Source organism: Microcaecilia unicolor, chromosome 3, assembly GCF_901765095.1.
Source record: "Microcaecilia unicolor chromosome 3, aMicUni1.1, whole genome shotgun sequence".
NCBI lineage: Eukaryota > Metazoa > Chordata > Amphibia > Gymnophiona > Siphonopidae > Microcaecilia > Microcaecilia unicolor.
Genome location: NC_044033.1, coordinates 77,833,832 through 77,854,616, shown reverse-complemented (window position 1 = coordinate 77,854,616; position 20,785 = coordinate 77,833,832). Strand labels below are relative to the sequence as shown.

The 20,785-nt window shown below is 45.2% G+C and overlaps 1 protein-coding gene across 6 annotated transcripts in view; it reads left to right on the top strand.

The window, feature by feature from the left end:
* RCOR3 (REST corepressor 3) overlaps positions 1-20,785 on the top strand; it is a 224,130-nt gene that overhangs the window by 30,736 nt on the left and 172,609 nt on the right. For all 6 annotated transcript variants that reach the window (XM_030196084.1, XM_030196083.1, XM_030196082.1 and 3 more), the window contains exon 3: positions 13,471-13,548. In XM_030196084.1, the coding sequence (XP_030051944.1) occupies positions 13,471-13,548 (78 nt within the window). The remainder of the gene's footprint in view (positions 1-13,470; positions 13,549-20,785) is intronic.

Genomic DNA, 20,785 nt, shown 5'->3' with positions numbered 1-20,785 from the left:
ACCTCAGGAGGAGCAGATGCTCTTCCTTCGCCAGGTGCCGGTTTCGACCCTTCCCTGCAGGTGCCAGCGTTTTTCACCACAGCAGACAGTGTACGTGGAGCTGTTCTTGGGCAGTCTGTTCCCACTTCTGAGGACATTCCTGGCCAGGAGTTGGGAATGGAGGACACCCCTTTTTCTTTGGAATTTGCGCTGTTGATGAGCAGAGTCGTCTTACTAAAGCGCCTGGGAGGGACCCAGACCCTTACTCTTCCATTTGATGCTCAGGGGACCTCGGTACCACCGCCGCCGCCGCCTTTACCTAAGTAGCTGCATGATGAGGGTCCACAGGACTTTGAGGAGGCCTCTTGGGCATCAGAGATAGATGACAGCCAATTCTGATGCGGCTCTCGCTTAATGCTGACAGATTTCCTGAAGGATGGGGAGTTGTCGCCAGATAGGGGCGATGACCCCACGGCAGCGATGCTTTTTAGGAAGGAGGAGCTTCCCGCCCTCATTATTTGTGCCCTGGAGATCTTGAATATTTCACCTCTGCACACGGCGGTTGTGGTGGCGGCCTTGGCTGCTCAGTCAATTATGTTGGGGACTAGGCGGTCGTCTAGGACATTTCATATTCATGAGGCAGTGAAGGTTCTCGCAGCACAGTGGGACACACTGGGTGCCGGGTTGCGGGTAGCATTCACTCTGCAGCTCCTCAGTACCTCGCCACTCTCGTCTCTCCGTACGCTCCTCCCCGGGAACTCTGTTCACTGGTTAAATCTCTCTTACCTGCACCCTTCTCCTCCACTGCTAACTCCAGACTCCGTTCCTTTTATCTTGCTGCACCATATGCCTGGAATAAACTTCCTGAGCCGGTCCATCAAGCTCCATCTCTGGCCATCTTCAAATCCAGGCTAAAAGCCCACATTTTTGATGCTGCTTTTAACTCCGTACCCTTATTTTATCATCCCCACCTTAGTAATTCCATTTTCCTCTTATTTGTCCTGTTTATCTGTCTTAATTAGATTGTAAGCTCTGTCGATCAAGGACTGTCTCTTCACGTTCAAGTGTACAGTGCTGCATACGTCTAGTAGCGCTATAGAAATAAGTAGTAGTATCCACTGCCGTCAAAGAGTTGGAATCTTTGCGGGTGCCTATGTGGCGGCCACAAAAAAGACCACTTTGCCGGTGGTGGGCGGCACAGCCCTGAAGGATCCTCAGGATCAGAAGGTAGAGGCTTCCCTGAAACTGACCTTTGAGGTAGCAGCATTGTGCCTACAGGCATCCGTTTGCAGGTCGTATGCCGCCCAGGTGTGCCTCTCAGGTACAAACAGCGTCTTCTCCAGATGACCTGGTTAGTTCCTTGCCTTCCCTGGATGCTGGGCTTGCTTATTTGGTGGATCTAATGTACGATCTTCTCTGGGCTTTCGCCAAGGAGCTTTCTTTGGCGATGACGGCTCATCACTGGCTGTGTCCGAGGCATTGGTCGGCGCACGCGGCTTCCAAATTTCACTTGGCGCAGTTGCTCTTCAGGAGTAAGTTGGGTTTTGGAGATGATCTGGAGAAAATTGTGAAGGATCTGGGGACTGTAAAGGGAGATGTCTTCCAGATGATAAGCCTAAATCTGACTTCCGCTGGGGGGCCTCCCGTACTCTTTTCAGGGAGGCAAGGTGGTATCGGCTGGGACATTCTTGCTTTCCGAAGCCTCATTTCCAACCGAAACAGCAGCCCTTTTGGGGAGAGTGCCATGTGGGCAGACCTTCCGCTTGTCCAGCGCAGGCTGCTGGCAGTGGTGTAGCTAGGAGGGGGCGCCAGGGGAGCGGTTGCTCCCCCAAACGGAGTTGCGCCAGCGTTTTTTTTTTTTTTTTTTTTGTCAACGTGTTGCATTGAAAATGTGCGCTGGTGGAAGTCCGCTTTCGCTCCCCCTGTGTCGTCAACCTGGCTCTGCTTCTAGCTGCTGGGTCTCGGTGATGGGGCCTGGTCCATCTCCTGCTGTTAATAGGGGATACATGTCCTGTTTTCTGGGGGGAATGGACCAGGATTCTTCAGATGAATGGGTCTTGGTGGTTATCTGGGACAGATACAAACTTGAATTTTCCAGGCCTCTGGCAGACTTGTTTGTATAATCTCCATGCAGGGCCCCGGCCAAAGTGGCAGCAGTCCAGGAGACTCTCGTGACCTTAAATCAGCCTCGAGGTGGTGTCTCCCATGCCGCCGTCAGTGCTTGGACTCGGTAGCCACTCCATTTACTTCGTGATGCCCAAAAAGGGCGGGGTGTCCCATCCTGTGCTAGACTTAAAGGGTGTGAACAAGGCCCTGTTGAGTAGGCGTTTTCGGATGGAAACCCTGCATTCGGTCATTGCAGCAGCGCAGGGAGGCCTATTTGCACATTCCCATTTGGCCTCCTCATCAGCGCTTCCTTCGCTTTGCGGTGCTGAGTCAGCACTTTCAGTTTTGTGCCATGCCTTTCATACTGGCGATGGCGCCCAGAACCTTTTCCACGGTGATAGTGTTGGTTGCGGCCTTCCTCCGGAAGGAAGGAGAGCAGGTACACCTGTTCTTAAATGACTGGCTGATTGGGAATCATCCTACCCGGAAAGCGTGCAAGAAACGGAACGGGTTGTCAGTCTTCTGAGGTCTCTGGGATGGATCATCAATTTTCTCAAGAGCAGATTGGTTCCCTTGTAGTCTCCGGAGTACTTAGGAGGGGGGGGGGGGTGCTGTTCGATACTCGGGTGAGCTCGGTATCCCTCCTGGAGGCACAGTGGATAAAGATCCAGATCCAAATGGAGGGGCTACTATGGCTGTCTGCCCCCCCAGCGCATGGGACTACGTACAAGCCTTGGGCTCCATGGCGTCCACTTTGGATGTCGTTCCATGGGCTTTTCCTTCTCAGCCGCTGGTCGCCCCTTTCAGAGTACTATTCGGCACCCCACACGAGGTTAGCCATGTGGTGGTGGCTGCGTCAGGAGAGTCTGCATTTGGGGATGCCCCTATCCACCCCGGATTGGGTGGTAGTGACTACTGATGCCAGCTTATCGGGCTGGGGGGGCTTAGGGTCTTTGGTTCCTGGTGGAAGCCTTATGGTCTATCAACCAACTGGAACTACTGGCGAATCGCCTGGCGCTCTCAGAATTTCTGACATTAATTCAGGGATGACCAGTACGAGTGCTTTCAGACAACGCAATGGCAGTGGTGTATGTCAACAGACGGGGGCACCAGGAGCTCCTCGCTGGTGAAGGAGGCTTTGCCTATGGGTGGAAGGCACCTACCACTCTCAGCAGTACACATTGTGGGGTCCTTGAACATCGAGGCGGACTTTCTCAGTTGTCATGCGCTGGACCTGGGGAAGTGGGAACATTCGAGCCAGGCATTTGCACTTATCACAGAGCACTGGGGGAACACAGCTCTCGATCTGATGGCCCAGGAAGCAATGCAAAGGTATCCCACTTCTTCAGCAGAAGCAGGGATCCGAGGTCACAGGGCATCAATGCTTTGTTACAGCCTTGGCCCCCGTTGCTCCTTCTGTATGTATTTCCCCTGTGGCCATTGGTGGGCAGCATTGCCAGACATCTGGGGAGGGTGATTCTGGTGGCCCCAGATTGACTCAGGCATCCCTGGTACGGAGACTTTAGCCGTCTGCAAATTGACAGCCCTCTGCGACTGCAGGGCCGGTATGGCCTGCTCTGACAGGGGCCGATAGCCATGGAGGACCCCTTCCCCTTTGGTCTAACAGCCTGACTCTTGAGAGGTCGAGATTGAGGAAGAAGGGCTACCTGGAGCAGGTGATTACCAACATGCTGCAGGCGTGGAAGCACTCTACTTCAACAGCTTACACACCTGCATCTGGCGAACGTTTGAGTACTAATCGGCATCCTCTGCTTTGGTGTCGGCCATCCTTGTCTTTTTGCAGAATGGACTCTGTCTCCTTGAGCTCTTTGAAAGTTCAGGTGGCGGATTTGGCCTGTTTTCGGGGCTGCTTTCAGGGGTCCTCGTTCGCGTCTCATCTGGACATTGCACATTTCGTTCAGGGAGTGAACAGTTTGCATCCTCCATGTCTTCCGGTTGTCCTGGCCTGGAATCTTAACCTGGTCTTACGCACGCTTCAGCGCCCTCCTTTTGAACCTTTAAATCACCTATCCTTATAGGCTCTTGCGTTGAAGGCGATGTTTTTGGTGGCCGTCGCTTTGGTGCAGTGGGTCTCGGAACTTCAGGCTCTGTCCTGTACAGACCCTTTTCTCTGTTTCACAGACATAGGAGTTTTGGTTCAGACAATTCCCTCTTTCTTGCCGAAGATGGTGTCCCAATTTCACATGAATCGGCAGCTTTTTCCGTCCGGCCTATCCTGATGAATACCAGGCATTGCAGTGCCTAGATATCGGGCGTATTCTTATCCATTACTTAGAAGTGACAACTTCTGCCTTTTGGACCATCTTTTCATCCTCACTGGCTACAGGAGGCGTTCTCTTCAGTGTACTTGTCGTGTGGGAAGACTCCGTCATGGATAAGAGTGCATTCCACCAGGGTGCAGGCGACTTCCACTGCTGAGTCTAGCTTGGTCTCCTTGGAGGAGATCTGCGACTTGGTCTTTGTTTCATACTGGTGCATACTTTCGCGAAGCATTATCGCCTGGATGTAGCGGCGTGTGGGGATGCAGCATTTGGAGCTTCCGTGCTCCTGGCTGGGGTGTCAGTATCCCGCCCTGTATGAGGACTGCTTTGATATATCCCACAAGTCTCTGGATTGATCTGTGGGACTCTATGGAAGGTAAAGTTAGTCCGTCCTTGATGGTTTTCTTTCCATTAGTTCCAACAGATATTTACAGGGTGAGCCTCTGGATTGTTTTTCTTCTGTTCTTTAGTTGCATAGTTACAGTTCAAAGAATTAATAGTTGTGTTGGCCAGACCCACATGAATGGGCCACCTTGTTATGAGTTGCATGTCTTTTCCTCCTGCAGTGGCAGGGCTTACCTGAGTGTCTGGAGGCATGGGATCTTTGAGATTGGGAAGTTTGTTGTCTCTTTGACACTGGGTAGCGACAATATTGAGGTAAAGGTGGATGCACATGGGCTACATACAGTGAACCTCAGAAGTTCTCTCTATCTCCACCTACTGGCAGAGGGACATAACCCACAAGTCTCTGGATTCATCTGTTGGGACTAGTGGAAAGAGAATTTATCAAGTAAAGACTAATTTTACCATTCTGTTTACTTCCTCAGCTTTGCTGCACACTGAATGGAGGATTTCAGTGTATAATTGATGATTCCTGGGTGGTCTGTGATTTTTGTTGGGGGAGGGGTGTTTTTGTGGGGTGGCTTTTTGTTTTTTTGTTTTTTTTTTTTGTTTGGTACGAGTTAACGATCATCTGGCACACAGTTGTTCAGTGAGCCAATTTTAAACTTTCTGCAGTGAAAGAGTTTGAACCCTTCTGTTTGTTTACATAAGTATTGCCATACTGGGAAAGACCAAAGGTCCATCAAGCCCAGCATCCTGTTTCCAACAGTGGCCAATCCAGGTCAAAAATACCTAGCAAAATCCCAAAAAAGTACAAAACATTTTATATTGCTTATCCCAGAAATAGTGGATTTACCCCAAGTCCATTTAATAACGGTCTATGGATTTTCCTTTAGGAAGCCGTCCAAACCTTTTTTAAACTCCACTAAGCTAACTGCCTTTACCACATTCTCTGGCAACGAATTCCAGAGTTTAATTACACGGTGAGTGAAGAAAGCTTTCTCCGGTTCGTTTTAAATTTACTACATTGTAGCTTCATCGCATGCCCCCTAGTCCTAGTATTTTTGGAAAGCATAAACAGATGCTTCACATCTACCAGTTCAACTCCACTCATTTTCTAGACCTCTATCTTATCTCCTCTCGGCCGCCTTTTCTCCAAGCTGAAGAGCCCTAGCCGCTTTAGCCTGAACTCATAGAGAAGTTATCCCATCCCCTTTATCATTTTTGTTGCCCTTCTCTGCACCTTTTCTAATTCCACTATATCTTTTTGAAATGCAGCGACCAGAATTGAACACAATATTCGAGGTTCGGTCACACCATAGAGCGATACAAAGGCATTTTTGTTTTCCATTCCTTTCCTAATAATACCTAACATTCTATTTGCTTTCTTAGCCGCAGCAGCACACTGAGCAGAAGGTTTCAACGTATCATCAACGACGACACCCAGATCCCTTCCTTGGTCCGTAACTCCTAACGTGGAACCTTGCATGACGTAGCTATAATTCGGGTTCTTTTTTTCCCACATGCATCACCTTGCATTTGCTCACATTAAACGTCATCTGCCATCTAGTCTCCCAGTCTCGTAAGGTCCTTCTGTAATTTTTCACAATCCTGTCGCGAGTTAACGACTTTGAATAACTTTGTGTCATCAACAAATTTAATTACCTCGCTAGTTACTCCCATCTCTAAATCATTTATAAATATATTAAAAAGCACCGGTCCTAGCACAGACCCCTGAGGAACCCCACTAACTACCCTTCTCCATTGTGAATACTGCCCATTTAACCCCACTCTCTGTTTCCTATCCTTCAACCAGTTTTTAATCCACAATAGGACTTTTCCTCCTATCCTATGACCCTCCAATTTCCTCTGTAGCCTTTCATGAGGTACCTTGTCAAACGCCTTTTGAAAATCCAGATATACAGTATCAACCGGCTCCCCTTTGTCCACATGTTTGTTTACTCCTTCAAAGAATTGAAGTAAATTGGTCAGGCAAGATTTCCCCACACAAAAGCCGTGCTGACTCGGTCTCAGTAATCCATGTCCTCGGATGTGCTCTGTAATTTTGTTTTTAATAGCCTCTACCATTTTCCCCGGCACCGACGTCAGACTCGCCGGTCTATAATTTCCCGGATCACCCCTGGAAACTTTTTTAAAAAATGGACGTTACATTGGCCACCCTCGAATCTTCCGGTACCACGCTCGATGTTATGGATAAATTGCATATCACTAGCAGTAGCTCCGCAAGCTCATTTTTCAGTTCTATCAGTACTCTAGGATGAATACTATCTGGTCCAGGAGATTTGCTACTCTTCAGTTTGCTGAACTGCCCCATTACGTCCTTCAGGTTTACCGTGAAGTCAGTAAGTTTCTCCGACTCGTCTGCTTGAAATATCATTTCCGACACCGGTATCCCGCCCAAATCTTCCTCGGTGAGGACCGAAGCAAAGAATTCATTCAATCTCTCCGCTACGTCTTTGTCTTCCTTGATCGCCCCTTTTACCCAACAATAGAAGACTTTCTATGCACTTTCAATATGTCTGTATGATGAATGAGTTATGGCTATGTAACAGTTGTTATAAATAGTACTAATAAAAGTAGCTTTACGTAAATCTTTCATTCTACCACTCTCATGGAGTGTTTTCAAATGCTAAATACCCTTTAGAGGAACAAAGGTGGGTAAAGGTGAGCCGGTTGATATTGTGCATCTGCCATACTGGGACAGACCGAAGGTCCATCAAGCCCAGCATCCTGTTTCCAACAGTGGCCAATCCAGGTCGCAAGTACCTGACAAGATCCCAAAACAGTACAATACATTTTATGCTGCTTATTCTAGAAATTGGCAGAAGGTTGGTGACAAATATCTGATAGCCCGAGACTGCACGCTAAACTCCCCTTGATAAAGCCAGGAGGGCGAAACAGGCTCCTGTCGGAGTGTGCTTGTCTATCGGCATACTGATAAGAATGAGTGACTTAAGCCATCTTTAACTAGTATATAACAAATTAGCTTACAGCACGCTACATAAAAATTATAAAGATAAAAAAAACACGAGATAAGGGTCAAAAAATATTAGCGTGTTGGATAGCTTTAGGTAGGGTTGGAGGGTGGGCAAGAGTCAATGATTATAACGATAGCAGCAATGAAGAAGTTTGACAACCGCTGCTACTAGATTATGAGACCTTGCCTAAAAAAAACCTCCACCATACAATTCACCCATTCTACTCTACTATTGTCCTTTAATGCTATTCTAGAAATAAGCAGTGGATTTTCCCCAAGTCCATTTTAATAATGGTCTATGGGCTTTTCCTTTAGGAAGCCATCCAAACCTTTTTTAAAACCCCTGCTAAGCTAACCACTTTTACTACATTCTCTGGCAACAATTTCCAGAGTTTAATTACATGTTGAGTGAAGAAATATTTTCTTAGTTGTGCATGAAACAAACCAAAATTACCCGATATACCCTTGTTCCCAACTGTCCAAAACACTTAATGGACTGAGGTCCATGTGAGATTCTTCCCTTCTCCAAACGCCACCCCCACCCTCCTTGATTATACCCACAGTGTCCCCGACCGCTTAAATTCTACCACATTATCTCTTAAGAACTAAACAAAGAAACAATCCTGTTCAATTGACAACCACATTTTCCGAACATGCGCAAAAAGACTTCTGATGTTTGTTTAGCATCCCCCTTCTTAGTTAAATCCATTGCTATCAAAAATCCCTGCTTACCACCTTACCCATTTTTCTGATCCATCCGCATTACCCCACCCCTCCCCCTTTCACTCAGCTGCATTCATACCTACTTCAGAAGTCTCATTTGAAATCCTAAAATTCTCCCCTTCTGCAAGCCGCCTGGCACTGGATTTAAAGGCTCAGTTGTAATGATAAACCAAATAAATCTGCGTTAGGGCCCCAATACATCTCCCTTTCCCCTGACCATCCCGTTCATACCCCCACTAGTTCCGCATGCACTCCCCTTCTCCCCCACTCTCATCCATCATTCATTCATCTGTCGCATTCACATACTGTTGAACAGGCTAATTCCCTTTGCACCTTAAAGTACACAAAGAATGTCTTTAGTCTTTCATGCTGCTTCAGGGTTTCTCCACCTTCCGAGGAAGTGGCATTCTAACCAGATCAATGTCACCAGGTTGAGCATCTTCCTCCAATTTTCAACGTTTCCCCCCTTCCCCCGATCTGAATCATATCAAGTCTTTACGAGCATTCTCTGCCATTGCTCAACTCCTGTGTCCATAGCTGAAGAAACCCAATCCATGTATTCATCACATACTGCCACCTTATGGGTTTGTTGAACCAGATAGTCCCTGGAGGAACACTTTAGCCGATTCCGGGGTGTCGAAGAATTTAGCCTTGCGCTCCTTGAAAACTTTCAAGCGTGCTGGATTAGAATAGTGCAAACTGTATTTGACGATGATGTAGCTCTGTGCATACTGGCGCATAGGCTTTTCGCAAACCTGAGACTCGGGTCGAGAAGTCCTGAATTGCAAAATCATTTTATTTTTGTATTTTAAAGGGCCTTTCGCCCAGAATCTCCAGGATTTTGCAGATAACCACTCGTGGGCGATCTTCTGCTGGCCTTTTTGGGCCCAATCTATGTGCCCTCTCTGTTCTTAAAGGCCCTGTAGTCAGCTGCAATCTCAGTGCCGACACCAGCCACGTTTCTAGAAACTTCCGCAGCTCAGCCTCCGGGATGGATTCGGGTAGACCCACCAACCGTAAATTCCCTCGTCTTGAGCGATTCTCCATGTCGTCTGTCTTGTCTTCGAGAGTTTTCACTTTCTCTTGTAGCGCGACTGTCAGCGTTGTTAGCTGCTGCACCCGATCTTCCAGGTCAGAGACACGCTGGCAGCAAGCTGAAAACTCTCCTTTCAAGGCTTCTAAATTCCCATCCACATTGTCCAATTTGACAGAAACTATGTACTTTTTTTTTGTCCAGTGAGGCTTCGATGGCTTGTGTTAGTCACGATTTCAGCCACCCACACGGATCTAATCGAAGAAGGGATGCCATCATTGCCCATCGCCATCTTGGATTCGCTCTTTGCTGGCTTTTCTTTCTCTGCGTGCTGTTTTTGTAGTCATAAGTGCTAGTGGGGGATTTCACGCCTTCAGCAAAACGTTCCCCTCTTGTTCCACTTTGCAATCTTCGTTTTGGTCTTTTCAAGGTAGCGTCGAAGGATGAGGTTTGATGAACCAAGTCGGGAGCCTCTCTACCGACATCTGCTTGCTCAGCACGACATCACGTGACCCCCCCCCCCCCCCCCCCACTGCAGGAGAATCTTTTATAAACTAGATCAAATAAAAAAATTCTCACTTTGATCTAAATGACAAGAACTTCATTCTGCACCGCAGTAAATACAGCCATCATATTCTTATGAGGTTGAAACAGCTTGCCACTGACCCACCCCATTTTATCTTCCAAGAATGAGGAGATTGGTAAAGATCAGCTTATTCAGTGATCATAGGAAGGGACATGGATCTAATATACATTTAGAAGGCTTCACCTTGTTTACTGCTGTTAACTACTTCCATGAACTCAGCCAATGCTATCACTACTCTATCTCAAGTTCTTCAAAAGTTGGACTTTGTTTTTCAGATGTCTAAATTAATGGCTTTTTAAGGTGTGGGCGCCTAGCTGCCTTTCTAAAGTGTGGAGAACCACTTCTAAACTGGGATCTTGTTCTTAAATCGGGTCCTGCATTCTGAGGGGGGGGGGGGCGTTGATGGTTATTGGGTGGGGGAGGGGTTGTAGTTGGAGGGATTCTATGCTGCTTGTTTTTCTTTGTGCTATGCTTTCTGCAGTGGCAGACAGCGTGTAATTTTGTATTTTGTGCATAATGTAGAAATTAACACAACTGCACAGTGCAGAATTTGTGCAAATTCCTACAGAAATAACTAGAATTCATCTGATTTCTCAAATAATTGTCTAAACTTGAGTTTACATTGGTTCTGCTAAACGTGACACAGGCTACCTCCTTCCCTGATGGTAAAGGCCAAAGGTACTGTGGTTGAATTAAGGACGATAATTTAAGTCCAGAACTATCAACTTAGTCCATGTTGAGAATGCTGGTCCTCATGACTACAGTTCATATTTACTCTGTATCAGACAGGCTCATTGAACCTTGAAGTCTTAGTGAACTCGGGCCACACTTGACTGTAGGATTGCATCCTGGTCCTCAGGTGTTTGGAAATTTACTGTTGGTGGCTTTTCCATTCCAGTGTGACTAATTTCTCTTTCCAAATTCCTTCACATCAAATTGCCTACCACAGCCTGGACTGAAGAGCTTGCCTGTGGGAACTATACAGCTACTGATGCTCACCTCTCCAAAAAAGCATCTCCTTTTAAGCTAGTTTTATATTGAATTTTTAGTAGGACTGCAGCATTTACAGTAGTGTCCTGACATTTTAACCTGACAGCATGTGACAAGAGTGTATATATTACCTTGTCCAGCTGATTGATACAAATTTGGGTGGGTTAAGAGGGATTAGTTTAGATCATAATCTGATTATTTCAGTTCCCCCACCTCTTCTGGTTTCCCCCAACACTAAGGAATGGGACATGGGTCAAATAACTCTCCTCCTTTTCATAAATGTTTGTGCTCTTACCAGTGCTGCAGGGTACTACAATTCTGCTTTTTAGTCTGGGGTTAGAGAGTTGCACGGGGACCGAAATTTTAACTTGTCCCTGTGGAGAATCTAACCCGTCCCTGTAGCAAGTAATCTCCATCCCGCCTAGCCCCTGCCGCACTACACCACATCACACTGCACCACAGTCACCTTGCCCTCCCCCCCCCCCCCCCCCCCGAAGAAAAAGATGGCATGAAAGAAAATATTTATTTTTACTTATGAAAACCACTTGTCCCTAAAACATGCTCAAAACAGAATAATCCATTTGTACAAAAGAGATGATGTGATTCCATGTGCCCCAATGAGAGTTTAATTTTACTTCCAATCTTTGTAACACCAGGCTTCCCAAGTAGATTACAACAGTAGTTAAGATGAATCCATCAGTAAACAGGATAGCCTTACTAAAATTTGACCATGTATTACTGTATTGTATAGAACAGTGTAGAAAAATGAGCACAAAACACAGCCTTTATTAGTGCTGTTTCTACTAGCTACAGTAATTTTTGAAGCTGTTTTAGTGAAACTCAATTTTTATTGAATGATATTTGTATCTACATATGGGAAGCTTTCAAATAAAAAAAAAAAATGAAATCTTTTGTCCTTCACCTTTTAAGGCTGGAACAGCTTTTGACTTTATTATTATTATTTATTACATTTGTATCCCACATTTTCCCACATAGCAGTAGGCTCAGTGTGGCTTACAGGTTCCGGAGAGGAGAGTACCAACTCTGGGAATATATACAGAGTGGAAAATAGAGTGACAGTAGGTGCAAGGAAGTTGATAAGGTTCCGGAAAAGAGAATACAACTCTGGGACGAATATATAGTAGCATATAGAGAAAAGTAATCCCAATGAGGCTGATAAGTCTCCGGGAATGGGACTACAGCTTCTAGTGAACAATACAGAGTAGGGTAAGGGTAGAAGTACACTTAATTATAACTGGAGTAAAATTCGTACAGTTTGAAGTAATAGGATTATATGGAAGGGGTATTATTCATGTCTTAGTTCGATAGATGTGATGCATTGTTCATGAATTAGTTCGGGTCTGCTGGGTAGGCTTTCCAGAACAGGTGAATCTTGAGGTCTCTTCGGAATTTTAGATGGGTGTTCACAGTTCTAATGTTTCTAGGTAATGCGTTCCAGAGCTGGGTGCAAATGTAGGAAAAGCTGGATGCATATGTTGTTTTGTATTTTAGTCCTTTACAGTTTGGGTAATGCAGGTTTAGGGGAAAAGGACAGATGGGACCACACACAAATGGTCCGTTATTTCTAATAATCTTTTGGTATTGTCTTGGGTGAACCAGTGTAGCGGCAGTCTCTGCCTACTGGCTTCAACCCATATAATGGGCTAGATAGCCTCATAGTCTCAATCTAACCTCTGTGCCCCTTACGAATCTTTTTTCCCTTCTCCCTACAGCCCCCATCCATGAACAAATGACTGACCGACTGACATCCATCCATCCACCTACCTCCCCTCCAGCTGTGGGTGCCCTCACCGCACATACCTCAAGGAACCTTGGTGGTCTAGTGGCTTCTTAGGGGATGGAAAGATCCCCACTCTTTCTTGCCTGCTGCCACTGATCCTCGTCTTGCCACCATCACTTTCTTTAAATGGCTGTCGTGACTTCAAGCAGTGGCTTCGCAAGACTTCTGCTAAAGTCTCGGCAGCAAAAAAAAAATGGTGGCTGTGAGATGAGGATTAGCGGCAGCATGCAGGAAAGAGTGGGGATCTTTCCTGCCCTGAAGAAGCCACTCGATCACCCAGGTTCCTTGAAGTATGTGCATGGAGGACACCCTGTGGCTTGGGGGAGGGAAAGATCGGTTTGTTGAATAGCTCCGCAGGAACCCCTTGGGCCTAGATTGATCCCCGCGATCACTGTTCCTGTGCAGTGATCCCCGTTCCCATGCAGCTCTCTATCTGGGATCACAGCCTCTTTGCAAGCAGATGGCTCCACCGTACAGAATAGTTGCAGTAGCAAAATCAAGATTTATCTAGTTTTTTTTATTTTATAATGGCAGGAAATTTATACCTAATTAGGAGTACTGAAATCCTTGTTAAAACCTTCTCCTGTCACTTCCAACTAAACACACTTTTTTGTTTGTTTTTTCTTTAAGGGGCCACAAAGTACACTGAAAAAGACAATGGAGGGATGCTAGTATGGTCCCCATACCACACTATACCAGATACCAAATGTAAGTTTTTGCTTGCTTTTTTTTTTTTTTTTTTTTTTTTTTTTCCTTTTTTCTTTTTTTTCCTCCAGAAAACTATGTTGTGAACACTAGAATGCCAGTGTCTTACATAAGCATGTCCTTCTCAGTTCTCTCCCCCACCCCTTCCCAACATCTTGTTTAAGACGTAGGGTTCTGAAAATGTTTTGATACTCTAGTGTCTGCCGGCGAAATCAACTAAATGTACTAAACCACTGCCTGACAGGAAGTGCCTTTTGGACCATTCAGCTAGTGTCTCTTATATTTCTTGCTATAGAACCTACCTACTATGTAGATGGGGTGGGGGTCATTTTCGATCACTAGAATGCTATTTCCCTGTGATGTATGAAGAAAATAGTTTCCTAAGCTGACCACTGAAAACTAGAGAAAGAAATGTATAGATGTTGCCAGGGTTTGTCTTTTAGAATTCTGGTAGTCGTTATTGGTCCTGAAGAGAACTGGATTCTTTGCCAGTTATTATCTTTTCTTTGTTGTGCTAACATCAGATTTGTTCAGTGATGCTGTGTATGAGCTTTTGGGGTCCACTTATATCAGTCTGTATAGTCCCCTTTTTTTTTTTTTTTTTTTTTTTAAGTCGGGACAGACTCCCAACAAGAATGAATGGCTAGAGACAATTGAGCATGGCACTTTTAATGCTGATCAGTATGGTGCAGGTGGCAGACAGCAAGTTGTTAGCTGTCACATGCACCTCCTCAGATACGTGCAGCCCAAGTGACAAAGCATGAGAACAAGCATTCACCCCGCCCCTCCCTAAGGATGCCCCATCTGAAAACCTGTGTACTTTAGCAGCAGTATGCTTTACTGGTTCAACATATTGAGCTGCAAAGAATTGTTTTGGTTTGTCCTTAACTGACTTATTTCACAGTGGATGGCCACTCTAGACTGAAGATCTAGCTGTTATTTCAGCTTACTTGTAAGTTTTGCATATAATTTATGCTGCAGTTCCAGCATTGGGACTTACCGTTCTACATGGGAAGGGGTTTCAAAATCTACATGAGGGAGGTGGTGGCTGAACCTGCACTGTCTTCAACTCCAGTTGCGGTCTGGAGGTGACTGGCATGCAACAGCAGAGAGGAAGAGTTGGGGGGGAGGAGGGAAGGTTGATACTGGCAGAAGTACTGTATATGGTAAATAAGTTGTGAATGAATTTTCAAATCCTTGTAGAAGTTCATTTTCCTCTTTGTCCTAGCCAGACCAATCTAAAATGGATGGGTTTAGGACTCCCTACCAGCAGATGAGGCAGTTTTCTGATGTCACCTTGTACAAGGGTACATGCAGATATCAGTTTGACAATATTCTGTCTCCAGCTGGTGTTGGGCCAATGCAGCTGTAGAAGTGACAGTTAAAAACTGGATGCAGAGGAAGAAGACGACTACTCCTGGGGAACTTATTCTTAGGAATTGCTTTAATTTCTGTAGAGTACATTCCCTACAGTGAAACATATGAGACACAAGAACATATCAAGTAAAATCAAACTCAAACATATCACCGTGGAAAGCAGACTGTGGAGTACCACAAGGATCACTGCTATCACCAATCCTCTTCAACCTAATGATGACCCCACTAGCCAAGTCCTTATCCAGCCAAGGCCTTAATCCTTTCATCTATGCAGATGATGTCACAGTGTTCATTCCTTACAAATCTAAACTGACAGAAATCACCAACAAAATCAAGATCAGTTTGAACATCATGGACTAAAACTAAACAAAGAAAAAACACACTGTCTCATCCTCTCATCCCTACACAGCAAGAATAACCCCACAATTATCAACACCCCAGATTACACCCTCCCTATCTCAAGACAGCCTGAAAATCCTCGGCGTTATAATGGACCGCAGCTTAACACTAGAGAGCCAAGTGACATTGTTCCACTCAATGTGGAAACTCAAACGTCTTCCCGAGGGAAACATTTCGCAACCTGATACAATCAGTGGTACTAAGCTAGGTAGACTACTTCAATGGAAATTATGCGGGATGCAAAGAATAAACCTTATAAGAAACTTCAGATCACTCAAAACACAGCAGCTAGGCTTGTCTTCGGAAAAACGCGATTTGAAAATGCAAAACCCCTTCGTGAAAAACTACACTGGATCCCAATCAACGCATTGCTTTCAAAATCTGCACTCTGGTTCACAAAATTATCTACGGTGAAGCTCCGGGATACATGATAGACTTGACAACCTACTAACTAGAAACTCATCTGAATCAACACGAATGAACCTAAATCTGCATTACCCAAGCTGCAAAGGACTCAAATACAAATCAACTTATGTGACTAGTTTTTCCTACATAAGCACACAACTGTGGAACGCGTTACTAAAAGCCTTGAAAACTATGAACGACCACCTAAACTTCCGGAAAACACTAAAAACTAACATGTTTAAAAAGGCATACCCTACCGATCCAACATAAATGCCTGATCTTCAACACAACAAAACTAAAGAACGTAATGGACATAACACAACTCTTCCATTGTACGATTCCCTAGTGTGGCTGTGCCACATGAACTTTATCTTACCACAACATCACTTTGTATTTGTTTACACCTGAGTCTTTAACGCTCTCTTGAGCATGTCCCCCTTTCTTTTCCTTCCATCTATGAGCAGCATCTCTCTTTCTTTCTCTCTCTCTCTCTCTCTCTCTTTTCCCCTTCTGTTTTTCTCTTCCGCTCCCCCCCCCCCCCCAGTATGTTTTTTTTTTTTTGTTTTTTGTTTTTTTTTTCCCCAGCCTCCCTCCACCCACTTTTTTTTTTTTTTTAATACAGCTTCCTCCATCTACATCCATCCCATCCCATACCTTCTGTGGAAATCTCGCAAGGCTACCGCTGGAGCTCTTGGCAACCATTTTGAAGTGGTGCTGACAGCAAGAGCGGTCTGCGGCAGCCCCAGACAGGAAAGAGGGTCTCTTTCCTGCCCTGAAAAAGCCACTAGTCCACCAGGCATGACATGGGAGGGGAGAGGAGGACACCCTGAGGCCCACCAAACCAGCCTGCCCACAAACGCGGGCAAAACCCACCTGGACGCCCTGCAGTGTCCTCAAAAAGAGGACATGTCTGGGTAAACCCGGACATATGGCAACCCTAGTGTACAAAGTTGTGAACAGACCCAGTTTTTGTGGCTAGAATGTTTAAAAGTGAAGGAAATTCTGTTTCCCCAATAGTGGCAGCGCATAGAGAAGAGAGTGGATAGGCCCAGGTTTGAGATGTGTTGCTGCTGGGGAAGTAGTGGTTAGTCTTGATAAGGAAAGGATGTCAGTCTACAGTAAATGCACAGCTTGCAAGGAGAAATGCAAATGTCCTTAGATGCTAAGCTTGCTTGAAGTGCCGCATGAGTTCAGTGAAGGTGATCTTGGCAGAAGGTAGGAATAATTCTACTGCAGCTAGCCAAGTGACACATGCCTCTGACTTGAGGCCCATTGTTGGAAGCAACAGCCTTTTGTAAAAAAAAAAAAAGTCTATTTTGCTACCATATGGCAGCTTAGAGGAGCGTATTCAGAGTCTTCCCATATGAATGGCCTGGAACTGAAGTGCAGTGGTTTTCTTCGCTTGGGCAAAGAACTTGCTTGTGTGATTTGGGGAGAAAGGGGGTGGAAGGAAATACAACCTCTTTTATCTCTTTTTATTCTGGTTCTACACTAGGCTTCCATCTTGAAACAGTGTTGACTTGGGCATTGCTGTGCCTCAACCCCTCTGTCTCTGTCCTCCCACCCCCCAAATCTGTGGTTTATGCCTGCCTCTATGGCCTTTCTACTTCCATAGCAGACACTGTCCCTGGATTCAAGGCCTTAAATGCCTGTGGTGGAATGGGAAGTGGACTAAGTCGATGTGAAGTCCTTAATCTCAGGAGCAGGGGTGGTGGAGGAATCTTATTGGAAAGGACCTCAGAGCCTTTCTGGGGCACGGGAAATTGGAGGATGGAAGATTGTTCTGGGGGATTTTAACCTCCATGTTGATGAAATAACCATGTTACTCCTATTCTGAAGACTTTAGATGCAATTGCCATTTTACACTTGGCTCACATTTTATAGTCTCCCACACGTATAAAGGGATATACACTTGTTTGGGTGATGTTTTATCAAAGTTGAAATATAATATAACAAAACAGTGGGTAAAAAAAACCAGGAGTTCCAGAGTGAAGATGAACCAAACTTTATTAATCAGTATATTGACTCGACACAACGTTGTGTTTCGGTTAAAGGGCCTACATCAGGAGTCTAAATACTTGAGAATGATAATGATGATCCAGAATTAGCAATGTTGTAAAATACAGTCTGTATTGTAGTGGTCTTAAAAAAGACCTTTGTTCTGAAGCGTGAGCCAGATCTCTCGCATGAGCGTCTGGGCTGTGCAGTCTAAGAAAAGTTGAACACCTTTTCTAGTCTGATCATTTTGTGATCAGGCTGCAAGTAAAGGTTATTGCAACAATAATCTAAAGTCAGATTAACCTCAAGTTGATGCATCTTAGGTTAAGTGGCTTGCATCTTTGATGGATGTTACCTTGCATTTGGCGACTATTAAAGCTTTGATGAAGACCTGGGACCCCTACATTGAATAAGAGAGCTCCTGCTAAATATATGCATGCTAAGAGAACTACTAGTGCTCCTTGTTTCTTAGGCCATTTAAGATTGGCCAAAAGAAGCTGCATTCTGTTGAAGATCGATGGAGGAAATTCTCAGTGCTATGAAGATGTATTTACAATTTATGGCTGAATATAGTTTTATGGTGGATGATGCTGAACCATTGTTTCCTTTTCATCTAGCTAGACCAGTCCACATTAGTAGATTATGCTCCTCTCATCAGTAGATGAAGGCAGAGAAGCTGATCTTTCCCCTCATATCACTAGTTCCAGTATTTATATGCCTCCAACAGTAGTACAGACTGGACTGGTGCAGTAGAATTCTTAAAGGGAGGCCTGATTCTCAAGGGCACAGTCCCTGGTAGAGTTTTTGTAAGGTCTAACAAAAATCTCTGCACGAATACAACGCATACCAGGGTGTCCCTATAACTAGTCCCTCAAAATGACACACTTGATTACAATGTATAACAAATTACTGCTCTACCTATGAAAAGTATTCCGTTATTATATTTCCTCTGTGTGCATCCATATGCTGCACAAGCCGGCATGTTTGAAAATTATAAGTGGGATCAAATAAAACGAGAATGTGGATGCAGCAGCTTATAGGTTTGTTTGCTTTATTTTAAGTGTATGGAGAATCAAGATGATGGCTGTGCGGGGGAGCGGAAAGAGACATTAATTTCTGTGGCTTCAGCTTTTGGACGTCATGCTCCTGGCTCTCAATCAAACCTCCTTGGGCATTGAACCATGGGCAGCGCCGAAGACAGCTTCTTAGTCCCCCTCACAGGAAGTTGAAAAAGCGGGATGAAGCAGCTAATGGACCGGGGCAGCCGGAGGCAGCTGCCTTCAGTACTGCCTACGCTGCGGCTCACTGCTGATTTGAGAAGCCTGTGGGAAGAAGGATGAGAGAGCTAGCCGGCCGGACCTGAAGGAAGGGATGGAGAGCTCAGCTGTCTTACTACGGAGACAGGGAGCGGGGAGCCCCCAAAAAAACAGCTTTTATGGTGCCGGTTTTAAGGGTCAGCTCAACAGTCTGGTTGGCCACTATTTGGGGGGGGGGGGGCGACTGAGTCAGAAGTGGGGGGCCTGGGTCCCTGAGGCCCCCTGTAGCTACACCATTACTTAACAGATACTTCTGGCTTCACAGAACAAAATCCTAGAGCAGGACCTCAGTTGACTGAGAGAGAGGTGCATATCATCATTTACAGAAGAAGGCCTTTATGAAGGACTTGAGAAACTGAAAGTGGATAAAGCCCATGGGGCAGATAGGATCAATCCCAGAATCTTGAGGGAGCTCAGACTTGTATCCCAAGTTTGAAAGTGGAGGAGTGGCCTAGTGGTTAGAGCACTGGTCTTGACGTTCAGAAGTGGCCAGTTCAAATCCTACTGCAGCTCCTTGTGATCTTGAGCAAGTCACTTAACTCTCCATTGCCTCAGGTACAAACTTAGATTGTGAGCACAATCCAAATAAATAAATGTTGTCTGGTCCTCTTAAAAGAATGTTTTAAATTAAATCCTTGGAAACTGGCGAGGTTCCACGGAATTGAAGAAGAGTGGATGTGTTACCTCCACCAAAATGGAGACTGAGAAGATGCGGAGAAACTAGGCAAGCAAGCCTTACCTTGGTGGTTGGAAAGGTAATAGAGGTGCTGCTTAAGGAAAGGATAGTGAATTTCTGGAATTCCAATGGGTTACAAGTTCTAAGACAGCATGGTTTTATGAAAGGAAAATCATGCCAAACAAATTTGATTTCTTTGGGTAACCAGAGAATTGGATAGTGGACATGCATTAGATGTAGGCTACTTGGATTTCAATAAGGCTTTTGTTACTGTACTTTGATACAGTCCTTCGGAGGAGGCTTGTGAATAAATTCAGCAGGCTAAAGTTAGGACCCAAATGGTGAAGTGGATTAGAAACTGGTTGGCAGATAGCAGAGGATGATGGTAAATGGAATTTACGCAGAGGATAGAAAGGCAAGTAGTGGAGTGTCTTTGGGGCTGATTCTGTTCATCATAGAGTGACATTGCTGAAGGGTTAGAAAGAAAAGTTCACCTTTTTGTAGATGACAAATTTGCAACAGGTAGACACCCAGGAGAAGAATGGTTTAATGTTTAACAGTTAAAATTTAAATCAAAGAAGTGCAAAATGAGTTTTATGGCAGCCCAACTCCTACCTCTCATGGCCTAGTCATTTGAGAGGTGCTCCTCTGATTAGCTCAAGTGGAAAAGGAGTTGGTACTTTCATAGCCAAGTAAAACATTCCAGTGTTGGCTAAGAGGAGGAAGAAGGAAAAATGAGGTCTGTCTTGCTAATTTTCTTTCCTAGAGTCCAGCTACATAGTTCAGAACCTGCTGAGATTGATAGTTCCTTCTCTGCCTGTTTCTGGCACATTTCAAGTCCTGCAGTTTATACTGAAAAGAGGTTACATATGCCTACTTTGGTTATGACCGCTTAATCTGAGTTCAGGAAGGCTGGTGAATGGCCTTACAGGGGAAAGGTAGTTGCTGAGCTTTGACTTGACAGTGGAACATAAAACCCAAGCATCTGGACTTTTTTTTTTTTTTTTCTGGACTCGGGAAAAGAAAATTAACAAGGAAATTTTAATTTCCTTAGCGCCAGCAACAGATG